The 12,863-nt window shown below is 38.2% G+C and overlaps 2 protein-coding genes across 2 annotated transcripts; both read left to right on the top strand.

Moving 5' to 3' along the window:
• The first annotated feature begins 1,464 nt into the window (after positions 1-1,464).
• On the top strand, positions 1,465-2,791 carry LOC116164351. The gene is made up of 2 exons (XM_031478515.1): positions 1,465-1,556; positions 1,603-2,791. The coding sequence occupies exons 1-2, from the start codon at positions 1,487-1,489 to the stop codon at positions 2,757-2,759; spliced, it is 1,227 nt and encodes a 408-aa protein (XP_031334375.1). The 5' UTR covers positions 1,465-1,486; the 3' UTR covers positions 2,760-2,791.
• Positions 2,792-7,765: 4,974 nt separating this feature from the next.
• On the top strand, positions 7,766-9,041 carry LOC116164022. The gene is made up of 2 exons (XM_031478149.1): positions 7,766-7,838; positions 7,885-9,041. The coding sequence occupies exons 1-2, from the start codon at positions 7,766-7,768 to the stop codon at positions 9,039-9,041; spliced, it is 1,230 nt and encodes a 409-aa protein (XP_031334009.1).
• The last annotated feature ends 3,822 nt before the right edge of the window (positions 9,042-12,863 follow it).

Genomic DNA, 12,863 nt, shown 5'->3' with positions numbered 1-12,863 from the left:
ACTCGTGAGATCGATAATTTTAAACTTCGCTAATCAAATACTGACCTGCATTACCAAAAATGCGCTTTAAGCATGCATATGCTGATTTACAACTTGTTTGTTTACTCCTGTAGCGAGACATGTAGGACAGTGACGATAACTTTGAACCTTCAAAACATAGATATATGTAAAGAACGTATACATGTGGTTAAAGTTAACCAGTTTCAGAGCGGTGAGTGAACGCGAATATTGCTGTGGAAAATACAGTACAGGCCATCTAAATAAATAAAATGATATATTCGAATTCCTTAATTCCTAGTATAATCAGAAATATAATTATAAAAGCAATAAAAACAAGAATACATTGGCATACATGTAGGAAGCCGGAAAATATGACCTCGGGCGGTACCCAACTTGTATAAACCCACCTGGATGGAAGGGAGTCCTACACAGCCTACTCGCTATAGAACCGATCGGGAGGTAGACTTCCCTAAAATAATTGTTTCAGTTAGATTTTTAATTTAGATAGTATTATAGAAAGATAAGATTTAATTTTAGGTGTTAGGTGTTTATAGATATTTTTAAATTTTGTCACGTGTTTACAAACCCTTTAAAACTATTTTATTATTTATTTATTTATTATTTCTCGCTTATTCTAAACCCTCAACAGGCTGGCCCAATTACACAGTGACCCTCATAATGCTTTTTAGAGGTGCCCCTGCAGAAGTTGTTCTATACTACTCCGGTATTGACTTACGAATTAGGTAAATTGCAGGAAAACCTAATTCGGAGTAGTCGGCAGAATGCTCAAAGCTGTTCTAAGGAAATTCCCATCTCAATCACAGATGAAAAATTCTTACCTCAGCCCAAGTTCGAACACCAGACCTCCGGCTGTTTAGCCCAACGCTCTACCACTGAGTTACATAGTCGCTTATATTGTTTGTAATCCTAGATATTTTGCTCTTTTGAAGTCATTTTCAGTGACCAATAGTAGGGCGGCAGTCTTATTTACTATTTAAGTGTTAGCCCTAAACATCTAAGTGACGTTTCAGTGTTTTAATTTTTGTGTGTGGGTCATACTGGGGTGACCACATGTTTCACACAGTAATATGCAAATTGTGGACTATTAAGATTGTCAACAATCTCTGCAGTACATCTGGAAGCATTACAGAAGTATAGATAATTCAAGAAGGAAAAAAACAATGCCATAATTGAAAGGTCTAGGTGCGATCCTCAAATTATGAACATTTGATTTTTTTATTTTTTTATTATGAACATTTTTGATTTTCTAATGGAATTATGAAGAAAGGATGGGACAAGTACAAGATCTCATGTGTCGTATTTCTCAATGCGCATCTGAATAAAACTAATCTAATCACTTGGAATTGAGAACTAATTGAGAAGCATCCTGTTGTCTGATTAAGAACAATTTATCTGATATGAGAAGAAAAGTATAAATACCCAAAACGAATTTTTACTTTTACCTTTCGTTGGAAATTGTAGCGGAATGTTCAGCTTAGTCTTAGTACTTTGTTTGCTAGCGCAGTCCCATGCCGCCGTAATACCCAAAGCAACCGGTAAGACATTCACTTCATAATATTGTATCTCATTTTTTTCATTTAGGGTGTACCATCGTGATCGGTAAGCATTTGGGCAATCCACAACCCGTTTTGGCTCTTCAAAATGATGCCACTACTGCTTCTGAAGCAATTATTTTACCGCATGACAAACAGGGAACAATTGCATTCAACAAAGGGGATTCAATTGATATTGCGTGCCCTGGAGCACAAGTACAGTTGTATGGAACTTCTATGAAAGAGGATTTAGTAGCAGCAACTTGCAACTCTGGAACAAATTTCAAGGTTAACGGGAAACTCATTCCGTTTTTAAATATTACCTGCTCTCGAAGTCCGAAGAGTTCAGCTCGCTTTACTGGAAAAAGGTGTGCGAAAAACATGAAAGAGATTCAAATAGGGTTTCAGGTGAAAGATAGATTTATTGACCATATCTTGACATGTTATGATGAGAAGTCGCAAAACGCCCTGTATGCAGTTTCCTATTTATCTCACAATGTTGCAGGAAGTCAAGTGAACTTTCCTAGACCGAGTTTTCAGGCAGCCAGTTTCTATAAAACTGATCAAAAGGTTGAGTATTTGTACTCCAGAAAAGGTCAAGCGAGCACAGTTAATGAGATCTTGGGATTAAACGCTAACGATTCTTCCATAATCCATCCTACTAGCAAGATATTCCTAGCCGTAGGGCACTTCGCCCCAAAGGCAGACTTCGTGTTTGGCTCGCAACAAAGGTTAACCTTTTACTTCGTCAATGCCGCGCCACAATGGCAAAACATAAACGGTGGAAATTGGAATACCATGGAAAAGAACGCGAGAAAGCTATCCATAGAAAGGAAGTTAGATTTGACCGTATACACCGGTACTCACGGAGTTATGACACTCCCCGACGTTGACGGCGTTGAACAAAAACTGTACCTCTGGACTGGAAAAAAAGGTCAGCGCGGTATACCGGTACCAGCCTTCTTTTATAAAGTTATATACGAACCGAAGTCTCAACTAGGTATCGCTCTAGTTTCTCGCAACGACCCGCATACAAAGATTAGTAAAAGTGACTACATTTGTCGAGATGTTTGCGATAAAGTAAAGTGGCTCACTTGGAAACAAGATAATATGGACCTTGGTTTAGTATACTGTTGTGAAGTCGATGACTTTAGAAAAGCTGTAAATGTTTTACCTGCATTCAAGGTAAAATCTTTGCTCATTTAATGAAAAAAGTTAAATAAACAAAATGATCTCAAGCTCATTGTGATTTTTTAAGAAACCTTTCCTCCACTTTATTTACCATTGCAAAAACACCGTCCTTGTCTTGATTTATTACATTGATATATGCGTCGACGAAATTACTGTCTTTGCAGTTAGGGGCGCCAGTATTTCATGATAAATCCAGCGATGTACTTACACATGACACGAAATGCATCTACGGCTAGGAAATAGATTTCATCTGGTTCAAGTCAATGGCTTGGACCATACATTCTTGGAAAAGATAACGTTATGGCCAAAACTTTGCATGCGAATACCTCAAGAAGTGCGATACCAAAAGTAGGGGTAGGGGGTGATAGGTCTAGATGAGACATATTTGTCAGCAGAAGACAGACTTTTCTACGACCGAATAGGGCGAATGGGTTTCATAGGCAGATTGTCCTATAAAAGACAAATAGAATACAGATAGCGATTTTGTTTACATATTTAAAATGCCTATTATTGTTGTGGTAAAGGTTTCGCCTCATCAGCTGCACACAAAATGGGTAATTATTTTAAAGACGTATTGCACATTTCATTTTATTATAAACGTCATTAAAGAACACCGTTTATATGTGGAGGAAATACCTAGCACTTTTTTAAAAAATTTTTTAATTATTAATTTGTTTGATTCGCACGACATAACAAACTAGATGGTGGCAATGAAACACTTTTCTGCCACAATGCTGTGCTCGTCTGCAACACCATCGCAGGGTTGGCTTTAAAAGCAGGCCCAAAACGAGAACCAACTATTTGAGTTGGGTAATCCTTTGATTCCCTACTTGGACGCAAACGAAGAAGTACCACTCCTGATCGATCTTCCCCACACCCCAGTGAGACTGCTGGCATGTCTTCGAGCACCTGCAACCATCCTGGACAATTCGTGCAGTCCATCTTCGGCCGCCGAAATCCATGAATTATGATCGTTCGACCAGCGACACGAGCGACCCCACATCGTCATTGCCATACAAGGACGCACATTCTCCGCCTTGTTACACTCTGGAGCTACGTACAATTTCATCCGCAAAGAACTGGCATGGAAACTGACGGCGTAAGTCGAGATCATGCTCGGTGATCAAATCATCGAGTCAAGCACATCTAGGTACGCATCTCCCAACGTCCTGGTCAAAAATAAGGAAGGAAAAGCGTGATTTTGCATGGACTACCGGCGCCTGAACGCGGCAACTTGCGATGAGAGCTCTTCGCTGCCCAGCATCTACGACTCACGAGACATTGCGGGATCTGTCCACGGGAAAAGTGTTTTCCACCTTGGAGCTAAAGTCAAGAAGTGTTCCCTAGCTACCCGCGGAAATTTACGATCGTTTACCATGACGACATTATTATTTACTTCCTACATGGAAAGTGCATCTGGATCATCTACTCTTGATCTTCGAACGGCAACTCAATTTGCGACTAACCGACAAGTGTCAGCTGGGGATGACGACGCTGGCACAAGATTTTCAACAAAAAACTGCTCCCAAAGCATGAGAAAGCTCTACGCGGCACCGAACGCCCCACGATCCCAAAGCAGTTACACAACTTCCTAGGTCTTAGCAATTGACCCACTCACTGAACGACCGCTTAAATAAAGAACTCGTTGCATTGGAACTGCCGGGGAATACCGAGCCTTCCAAGAGATGAACACCGCTGTCGCCGCATGACCCTGATTTCAGTCGGCCATCTGTCCTTCAGACGGACGCCAACAGCAAGGACATCTGGCCCTAGCAGAATCCAAGTACCGTGTATACGAACAGGAGAGATTTCAGCCCATTGCTCTGAATGTCAATGATAAGCGTAAAAAGCGGGGGTAAGCGGGTGGAGTAACTATGGACTCTACCTCCAACCAACGTATTTTGCGACTGCATGAGTAACGCTCACACCCAGAGGTGTGTCTCAAGGAGTTGGAGGATCAATCTGCCCCTCCTGCCGCTGGAATTTTTGCAGCTTTGGCCGTGATAGAGGTCAAATACAGAAAGGGCGCATTTTGTTATCGGGAAACAATGTCAGCAACAGGTTTGACAAGGGATCAAATTAGTGACCGTCGGAGGCAGTCGAAATACTAACAGTACTTGGAGATAGCGAGAAGAGATAACGTGAACACAAATCCTTGTACAAGTGCCACTACCGACTCGCCTGCAACTGCTACCATTCACACGGCATCGCCGCCAACACCACCCGTGCGAATTTCGACCCAACCAGCAGTATTGCGGCCAGTGCCCACCAGACTCGCCCCAGCAAACATCCCCGCCTCTGAACCGGCGGGATTTTCCTATGGATAGCTTTTAGTGAAAATTTGAAGTCTCTAGCTATTGTAATTGCTGAGATCTCAGCCGGACAACCAGCCAACCATAACGAATATAATAGCGTATTTTTTTCAAAAATGCGCTAAAAGTGTCGGGACGCCGCCGATGTGCAGTAGCTCGCTGTAATTTATTTCTTTTATTTCTTACTTTGAGGAAAGAAGTGAAACCGGGGTTCGCGCATGCGTATGAGGTATGATAACCAGACAGGGAGAAGAAAGCTGACAGACACTGCGGGGAAAACATGTACCTACGTGTGTTACCAGGAATAGTTATTTGTACAACTAGTTTTGAAAGTGATACTTTTTTTATGAATTTGCAGTTTGATTAATTAGGGCGACAGGACTAAACTCCATGCAAACGCATAGTAAAAATCGTGAAAAAAAGTACCACTTTCCATACGATTTTTCGTTAAAAAAAAGTCAGATAATTTCATCAATATGTAAAATATTATTATGAACATTTTATATAGACGCTTTTTCTCACTGACATAATCACGACCTTTGGTCTTTAGCATCCAGTTTCCGTCAAAGAAAACCAGGGATGCCAATACACTTAAAGTGGCCAATAACCTACAAATCTCGTCACCGATTAACTTTATAGGTATCTATGTCGTCATATCTAAAATCAATTCTCAGACGAAATGTATATAAAAGCAAAAAGTTACTTCGTGTACCTACTGGAAAAGCTAAAAAATGGAAACTACATCATGTTCAACAAGAAATAGTCCGCCTTACACATTCACGCCACAATGATGGCTTCCCTAAGCAGGGACGCTCACTTGAAGAAACCTAAAGGTAACATCTCTTCGTGGTTTAATATAGAGCCAGACCAGAAACATACTGTTTGCTGTTTGGCATACTAGAGGCCAAAGATTTACACTTACACCACTGTAATTAATGTAAAATGTACTACATAGAGGGCAATAATATTGAGATTGTGCAACCACAAGCTCAATATTCATAAAGTGAAGAAAAGAACTTTAATAACCATGAAGATATTATTTGTTTTTAAATTTAAAGTTAATAAAACTAAAATAATCACCAACTAGTCATTAAAAAATGACATGCTTCACACAAGTTTAGAAGTACAAGTGTAGTGGATACTAGAGGTCAATTTCCATTTATAGTACTTGCACCTGAAATAAATGTAATTATGTTTGTGTGAGCTTATTAATAATTTAAAATGTTGTTTTTAAACCACTTTCGTTTTCATTAGATACAAATTGAGATCAAAACACTTAGCGAAATAAAAAAATAGGGTATCCACTCACCGAAATTGTAACGTCATACCAAAATTAAAGTTAGGACATAAGTACCGCGAAAACTTACATATCTAATCTATCGTTTCTTTTTATAGACTAAACGATCCATCATCAAAAAAGACAGTTTTCCAAATAAACTTGAAAATATGAGCGCTATCTAATAAACATTTTGGATTTGACTGTGATTCCTACACAATTATACCGAATTCTGTCATCTGTGCCGGTGAATCATTGAGCATTTTTATTCATTCGCTATGCCTCTCCCCTCCCAGATAATAGTATTTGGTAAACCCATTCACTCATCTATACTCCTGAGCAATCCTTTGGAACAATTTTTCAACTCACTTGATCACTTCTTGGACTGATTTCTGAATCTGTAACACTTCCTCACTTTCTCTTTGTAGGAAATGAGAAGTTTACTCTCGGACTCTGTCTCAGCTGGCATATGTACATTGTACATGTCTAAGGTATTTGTGCCTTATAGGTGTGTTACCTTTCGTTAAAGTGTAACACAGTCTCAAAATAGTATAGTATATTAAGAAACAAGTGTATATAACTGTCATGAAAGCACGCGATACGCGTCGTGCCTTTAAACGTTTATACACGCGTTTGTTATAGAATTTTTTGTAAGTATTATATCTGCAGTATAATTTAAAAATAAGGGAAATGTAATGATAGAAATCATATTAACGTTATACGAGTACTGGAGTACATTTGTAATTAAGTGGGATGATAACTAATTCCATTATTGCCATGGAAATGCCACTTGACGTTTGCTTATAAAAATCACCGTCTTTGTAAATAAAATTAATTTAGTTGAGGAAGATCCGTCCATTCGGTGGCTTGTTGCAAAAGCAAAAGGAAAGCTGGTACCTTCAAAATCCAAATGCAAAGGCCTATTATAAAGAATCGAGTAAAGAATATGAAGGACTGTTGGCGTGTGTTGTGTGATTGTAGAAAAAAATAAATGCAATAATAAATAACTTCAACTTTATTTATACGTGACACGTGTGCCTTAGTGGACTGTGTGACTAAGAATGCCGAATCAGCCGAATGACAAGAATGTCACTTTCACTTAAAGGGGGCAACTTTTTAGCCTCATTTAAGCAACACCAATGGTGAGCCACGAATTTGAACCACCCTGTACATAGGTTTCTTATTCATTGTCTTCTCAAACGTTTCGTAACTAGCCTGGATATAATCATAAGACAAAGAAAATAGTTGTACATTTTCCTAACAGTAGCGGATATGTGACTTATTCGTCACCTGTTTCAAAAGATATTATCTTAATCTAATCGTTTTATTTAAAAAAAAAATAAGGAACGATAAAAAATGTATCTGATATAAAAGGACGTATAAAATTGTATATTGTTTACGTTTACCTTTTAAACACCTGAACTCTCGTTACAATGCTAAGCTTGCTCATTGTGCTTTGTTTAATAGGCCAGAGTTCCGCCGCTGCAATCATACCCAGATTGGCCGGTAAGCATTAATGTGATAAACTTTATTTTACACTTTTTGACTTCAGGCTGTAAAATTACGATTCGTCAGCATTTGAGTAATCCACAGCCAGTTTTGGTACTTCAGAATAATGCAATTAGTCACATAGATGCAATAGTTTTACCTGAGGATGTTAATGGGACCATAACCTTTAGAAGTGGTGACCAAATAGATGTTGCATGTCCTGGAGGAGAAGTTAAATTATATGGAACAACTATTAATGAAGATACTGTACCAATATCGTGTTTTTTTGGAACAATATTTAAGGTTAATGAAAAATTCGTTCCATTTCAAAACATTACGTGTTCTGTTACTCCAAAAAGTACAGCTCGTCTTAGTGGAAAAGAATGTTCGGTAAACTACAAAGAGATTGAAATAGGATTTCAGATTAAAGAGAGATTTATTAACCACATCTGGACCTGTTACGATGAGAAGCTACAACATTCGCTTTATGCAGTGACATATTTAGTTCATAACATTGCGGGAAAGCAAACAAGAGTTCCCAGGCCACGATTTAAGGAAGCAAATTTTTATTACACCGATCAAAAGGTTGACCGTTTGTACTCGCGAAAGGTCCAAACGGAGACCATTAATAATATTTTGGGATTGAAACACAATGGTTCTTCAATCATTCATCCTACGGGAAATATATTCCTATCCACAGGCCATTACGCCCCAAAGGCCGATTTTGTATTCGGCTCACAACAAAGGCTAACCTTTTATTATGTCAATGCCGCGCCACAATGGCAAAACCTAAATGGAGGAAATTGGAACACAATGGAGGAAAATACTAGAAAATTAGCGGCGCAAAGGAAAGTTGATTTGATCGTGTTCACCGGAGGTCACGGAGTTATGACGCATCCCGATGTCAGCGGTGTCGATCAACAGTTGTTTCTTTGGGTTGGGAAAAATGGTGAACATGGTATACCCGTACCAGCTTTCTACTACAAGGTTATATACGAACCAATATCTGAGAAAGGGATTGCTCTTGTTGGTCGTAATAATCCACACAAGGAAGTTGATAAAAGCGACTATATTTGTCAAGATGTCTGTGATAGTGTAAAATGGCTCACGTGGAAACAAAGTAATGTTACGCTGGGCCTCGTTTATTGCTGTGAAGTTGATGACTTTAGAAGATCTGTTACAGTGTTACCAAAATTTACCGTGAAATCTCTACTCGCTTGAAACGTATGTTATTTAATTAAAGAAGTCTTATAGTACAGTGCGATGTATTAATTAGACACCTAACGATAAAAAGGACCTTCGAAGTCTCGACAGTAGAAGACGGTAGATGCTTTCGGTGCCATCTGACCATACTGGGCTATCAAAATGGTGAGCTCAATTTCCAAAAAAAAGTTATTTCTGGTCCCCGACGGTTTAACCGTTTCGGCATTAAACCAACAATAATATTCCCTTGCTGATTTATTCCAATGTTTTGAAATTCGCGGTTTGTGGGGAACCAAACTTTTTAAGGCACATGTTGCCCCTGGCGGGGTACTATACCACAATCCCGCTGTAGAGCTGAATATTTTGTATATTAAGTTTTTTTATTGATCATTTCGATTATTTTAGAGTTCATGATTATACGGAGTTAGTGGAGGGGAAGGGGGATTGAGTAGGGCATAAAAAGAAGAGGAAGCGCAAGGAGGTCGCGGGCATTCGACAATTCGAACAATAAATTTTGGGGCTCTCGCATAAAAACGCAACTGATTGTAGAAAATCTGGTATCAAAAAGTAATAATATTAGTTCAACGTATTAACGGGAAAACTGTTTAAGTGTCGTATAGAACCGAGCCGTGGGCTGTGATAAACCGAGAAATTCCGGAAAGCTAGTATTTAAACAAAACACAACTTGCGAATTTAATAGAAGAACATATTTGTCGTGAAAGTTTGATAAAAAAAAACCACTCAAGATAAACAAAAAAACAAGTAAAAAGGTTTTCGCCCTAAGGCGAGTAACTTCAGCGCATTTTCCATGAATTGATCAGTACTTCCCAAAAGGCCATAGGTATGTGCGCTATGTTTTTCTTTACTAGAGGCATATATGGTTAAAATCTCAAAGGAATATCTCCATAAACAGAAAAGTTAACGTTGCGCAGTTCGCCCATGAGATGAGCACATTTAATTTATGCTATAGGTATGCGATGTTTGTTTTTACTAGAAGTTTGTATGGTTAAACTGTAGAGAGAAATCTTCATAAGTAAGAAAGTTGGCATTTTGCAGTCTGCGGATGGGCGCATTTTATGTTTACCATGTGAGATGTGTTTGCCTTTGCTAATGACATTTGTAGTTTTTGATTTTTACTACATATGATGTTTTTATTTACTAGAAGCATCTATGGTTAAAATTTCAAATAAATATATCTTCAGGAAGTTGGCACTGACTGCGCATGCGCACATCTAATGTTTGCAATACCAGATATTGCTGTGTGTACTGATCCGTAGGCCAGAAAGACCGTACACAAAACACCAAAATAAAAACCTAGCTCTTTAATTTTTATAATGATCACGACACAAAACTTCTCCCCAACACAGAGGAGAGATTCGACTCTGCTCTCAGTTAACATGTTAACATCTAACAGATAGTGGGTCAAACCAAATACCTTAAACTCCAAACTGAACTGCAAAATCTTGAATAATTAAAATGGACCTTGGACAAGCACCCAATACAAACACAGTTGAATTAGAAATTAAGTCGTTAGAATGAAACACACGGATATTAAGTGAAAATTACAAAAGTGCGATTTCATTGTAACACAAACAAAATGATACAAAATCAAACAATTATTACACAAAGACTAAAATTAAAACTTAATTACTTACATTACATGTCCGGGAATTGTAATTCAAATAAAAGGTATCCGTACACAAAACACAAAATTACAAATTTCAATTCAACAATTACACTTTGAACACACGTTGAAAACACACCCGTGAGGCGCCGGCAACCTCTTTTCTTTGAAGTACCTCTGAGTCACCTGACTCTTGGCTTAAAGCTGATTTCAATTTCAATGACGCAATTGGTAATTCTGCTCACAAATATGCATAAAGCGAATTAAATCTTCAACAAGACGTAACTGCGTAAACTGTGCGTACAGCGAATTTTAAATTGACCGCACTTGGGTCCTGAACTTGGCTTAAAAGCTGATTTCAAACTTCCAACAAACGTAATTCTTCATTGACTGTGGCTAAAAACTGATTTAAATTTCAATGAAACGTAGTTCTTCGTTGAATGTGGCTAAAAGCGACGTTAGCGACCCTTGCGATTATTCAAAACTGCGGGCCGTGCGTGGGGTGGAATTTTTCACAGGTGTATGTAGCAAGGTCGGTGTGAGTCGGGGCTTTCCTGACTTGAGCATGTTTCACCGAACGAACCGAGCGCGCACAAACAAACCGAACAAACGTTTGTGACAAATAGCTCGGTTTGTTCGTAGCGTTTGTATAATTCGTTCCGTTCCCATATTCGCCGGTTCTATTCGTGACATATCGAAACATGGACATTTGCGCGAACTACTTGTGCACAACGAACACGCGTACTCACCGAGCACTTACGAACAAATAAATCCCTTTGAGCAAATCAGATTTACGGACAAGTGCTCGATAATGTTTTGCACGTTCGGTTCGACGTACTGACTATAATAATTTGTTACAGCGCGCTCGGCTCGTTCGGTTCGTTCGGAGAAAAATGCTCAAGTCAGGACGCATCTTATGTGGAGGCGTAAGTAAGTTATTTATTGAATTTGTTTTTTGTATTGCCATAATCTTTTATTAATTAGTAATGAATGATGATTTTGTTGAGAGGTATTATAATTGGTTCTCCAGCCAAAATATAAGGGTAAACCATCTGCCTTCCTGGGCGTGATTGCACTAAAACGATTTCAAAACGGACTAGGCATGCGAATAGGAATTATTCCCTCAGCTTCGTTAAGGCGCGATTTAGTGAATGGTTTTTCCTAGACCTGACCTCTCTGTTCTCGGAAGTCACATAAGTTTGAATGTTATATACACTCCTCCCCCCCCCCCCCCTTTTCTCTGCTCGAGTACAAAGTTTAATATGACTCTACAGATTATTCATGACTCATAAATTGTATGTTGTTTGAATACTGTTATGTGATGGATCTCGATACCCTCCTTTCAATGCAAATATCATACTCGTAAACCATAAGACATACAAAGTCGATTAATTGACAAAGTTATGCAGAATTTTGTGCTGATCGATTACCCTATTCAAAATTTCTTCTAGCTCAACAAATAGCAAAGTTATGACCAGAAAACGGAAAAATGTGATTTTCGAAAATGCGCTGGCGTTATTTTATTTTCAAATATATCAAAAAATACTTTTATCAAACACTTATTGATTTGTGCTCAGCTTTCTGACCATACTAAAATACAATTTTCATGGCTTGTGGGTTTGGAGTAAATCACATCAACTTTCTTATTCCTTATAGACGCCATATGGTGTGCATGTCGGGCTTTGTCACATAACAGCCTTAGTAATTACATAATTCATTTCCGTTAAAGATGGTAGCACAATATTTTAAATATTTTAATAAATATGAAATAAAAAAATAAATATTTTAAATATCAATGTAAAATGCCCATCAAATTTAAGCTTTAACTTCACGGCAACCTTTGTTGTAACAATGCCCTTACACTATGCTTAAAGCTTTAATTTGACAGTGCAAACGTCCATCAAGAAATCTAATAGTAATGCATGTAGAACCGATTAGATCAATTGAAAACCTTAGCAACGAACTTAATGAGATTGTGTTATACTTGTGAATCTTATTAAACGTGTAGCGAAAAGAAAAAAAATGAAAATATAATAATAACAAGCCATAAATAATGCAATAAAAATGAAAACTTTGAACCCGAATCGATAAACAAAGGATGTAAATGGTACAGAAAACTAACTCATTTAATATTTTTCGAATACCCCTTAAAAGGGAGGAGTGGTCGGTAGCGACATGGCAACGGCAAGATACGTTTATAAAATAACCCAAGAAGA

This window comes from Photinus pyralis, unplaced genomic scaffold, assembly GCF_008802855.1.
Source record: "Photinus pyralis isolate 1611_PpyrPB1 unplaced genomic scaffold, Ppyr1.3 Ppyr1.4_LG2, whole genome shotgun sequence".
Lineage (NCBI taxonomy): Eukaryota > Metazoa > Arthropoda > Insecta > Coleoptera > Lampyridae > Photinus > Photinus pyralis.
This window is presented reverse-complemented; position numbering and strand designations above follow the sequence as displayed.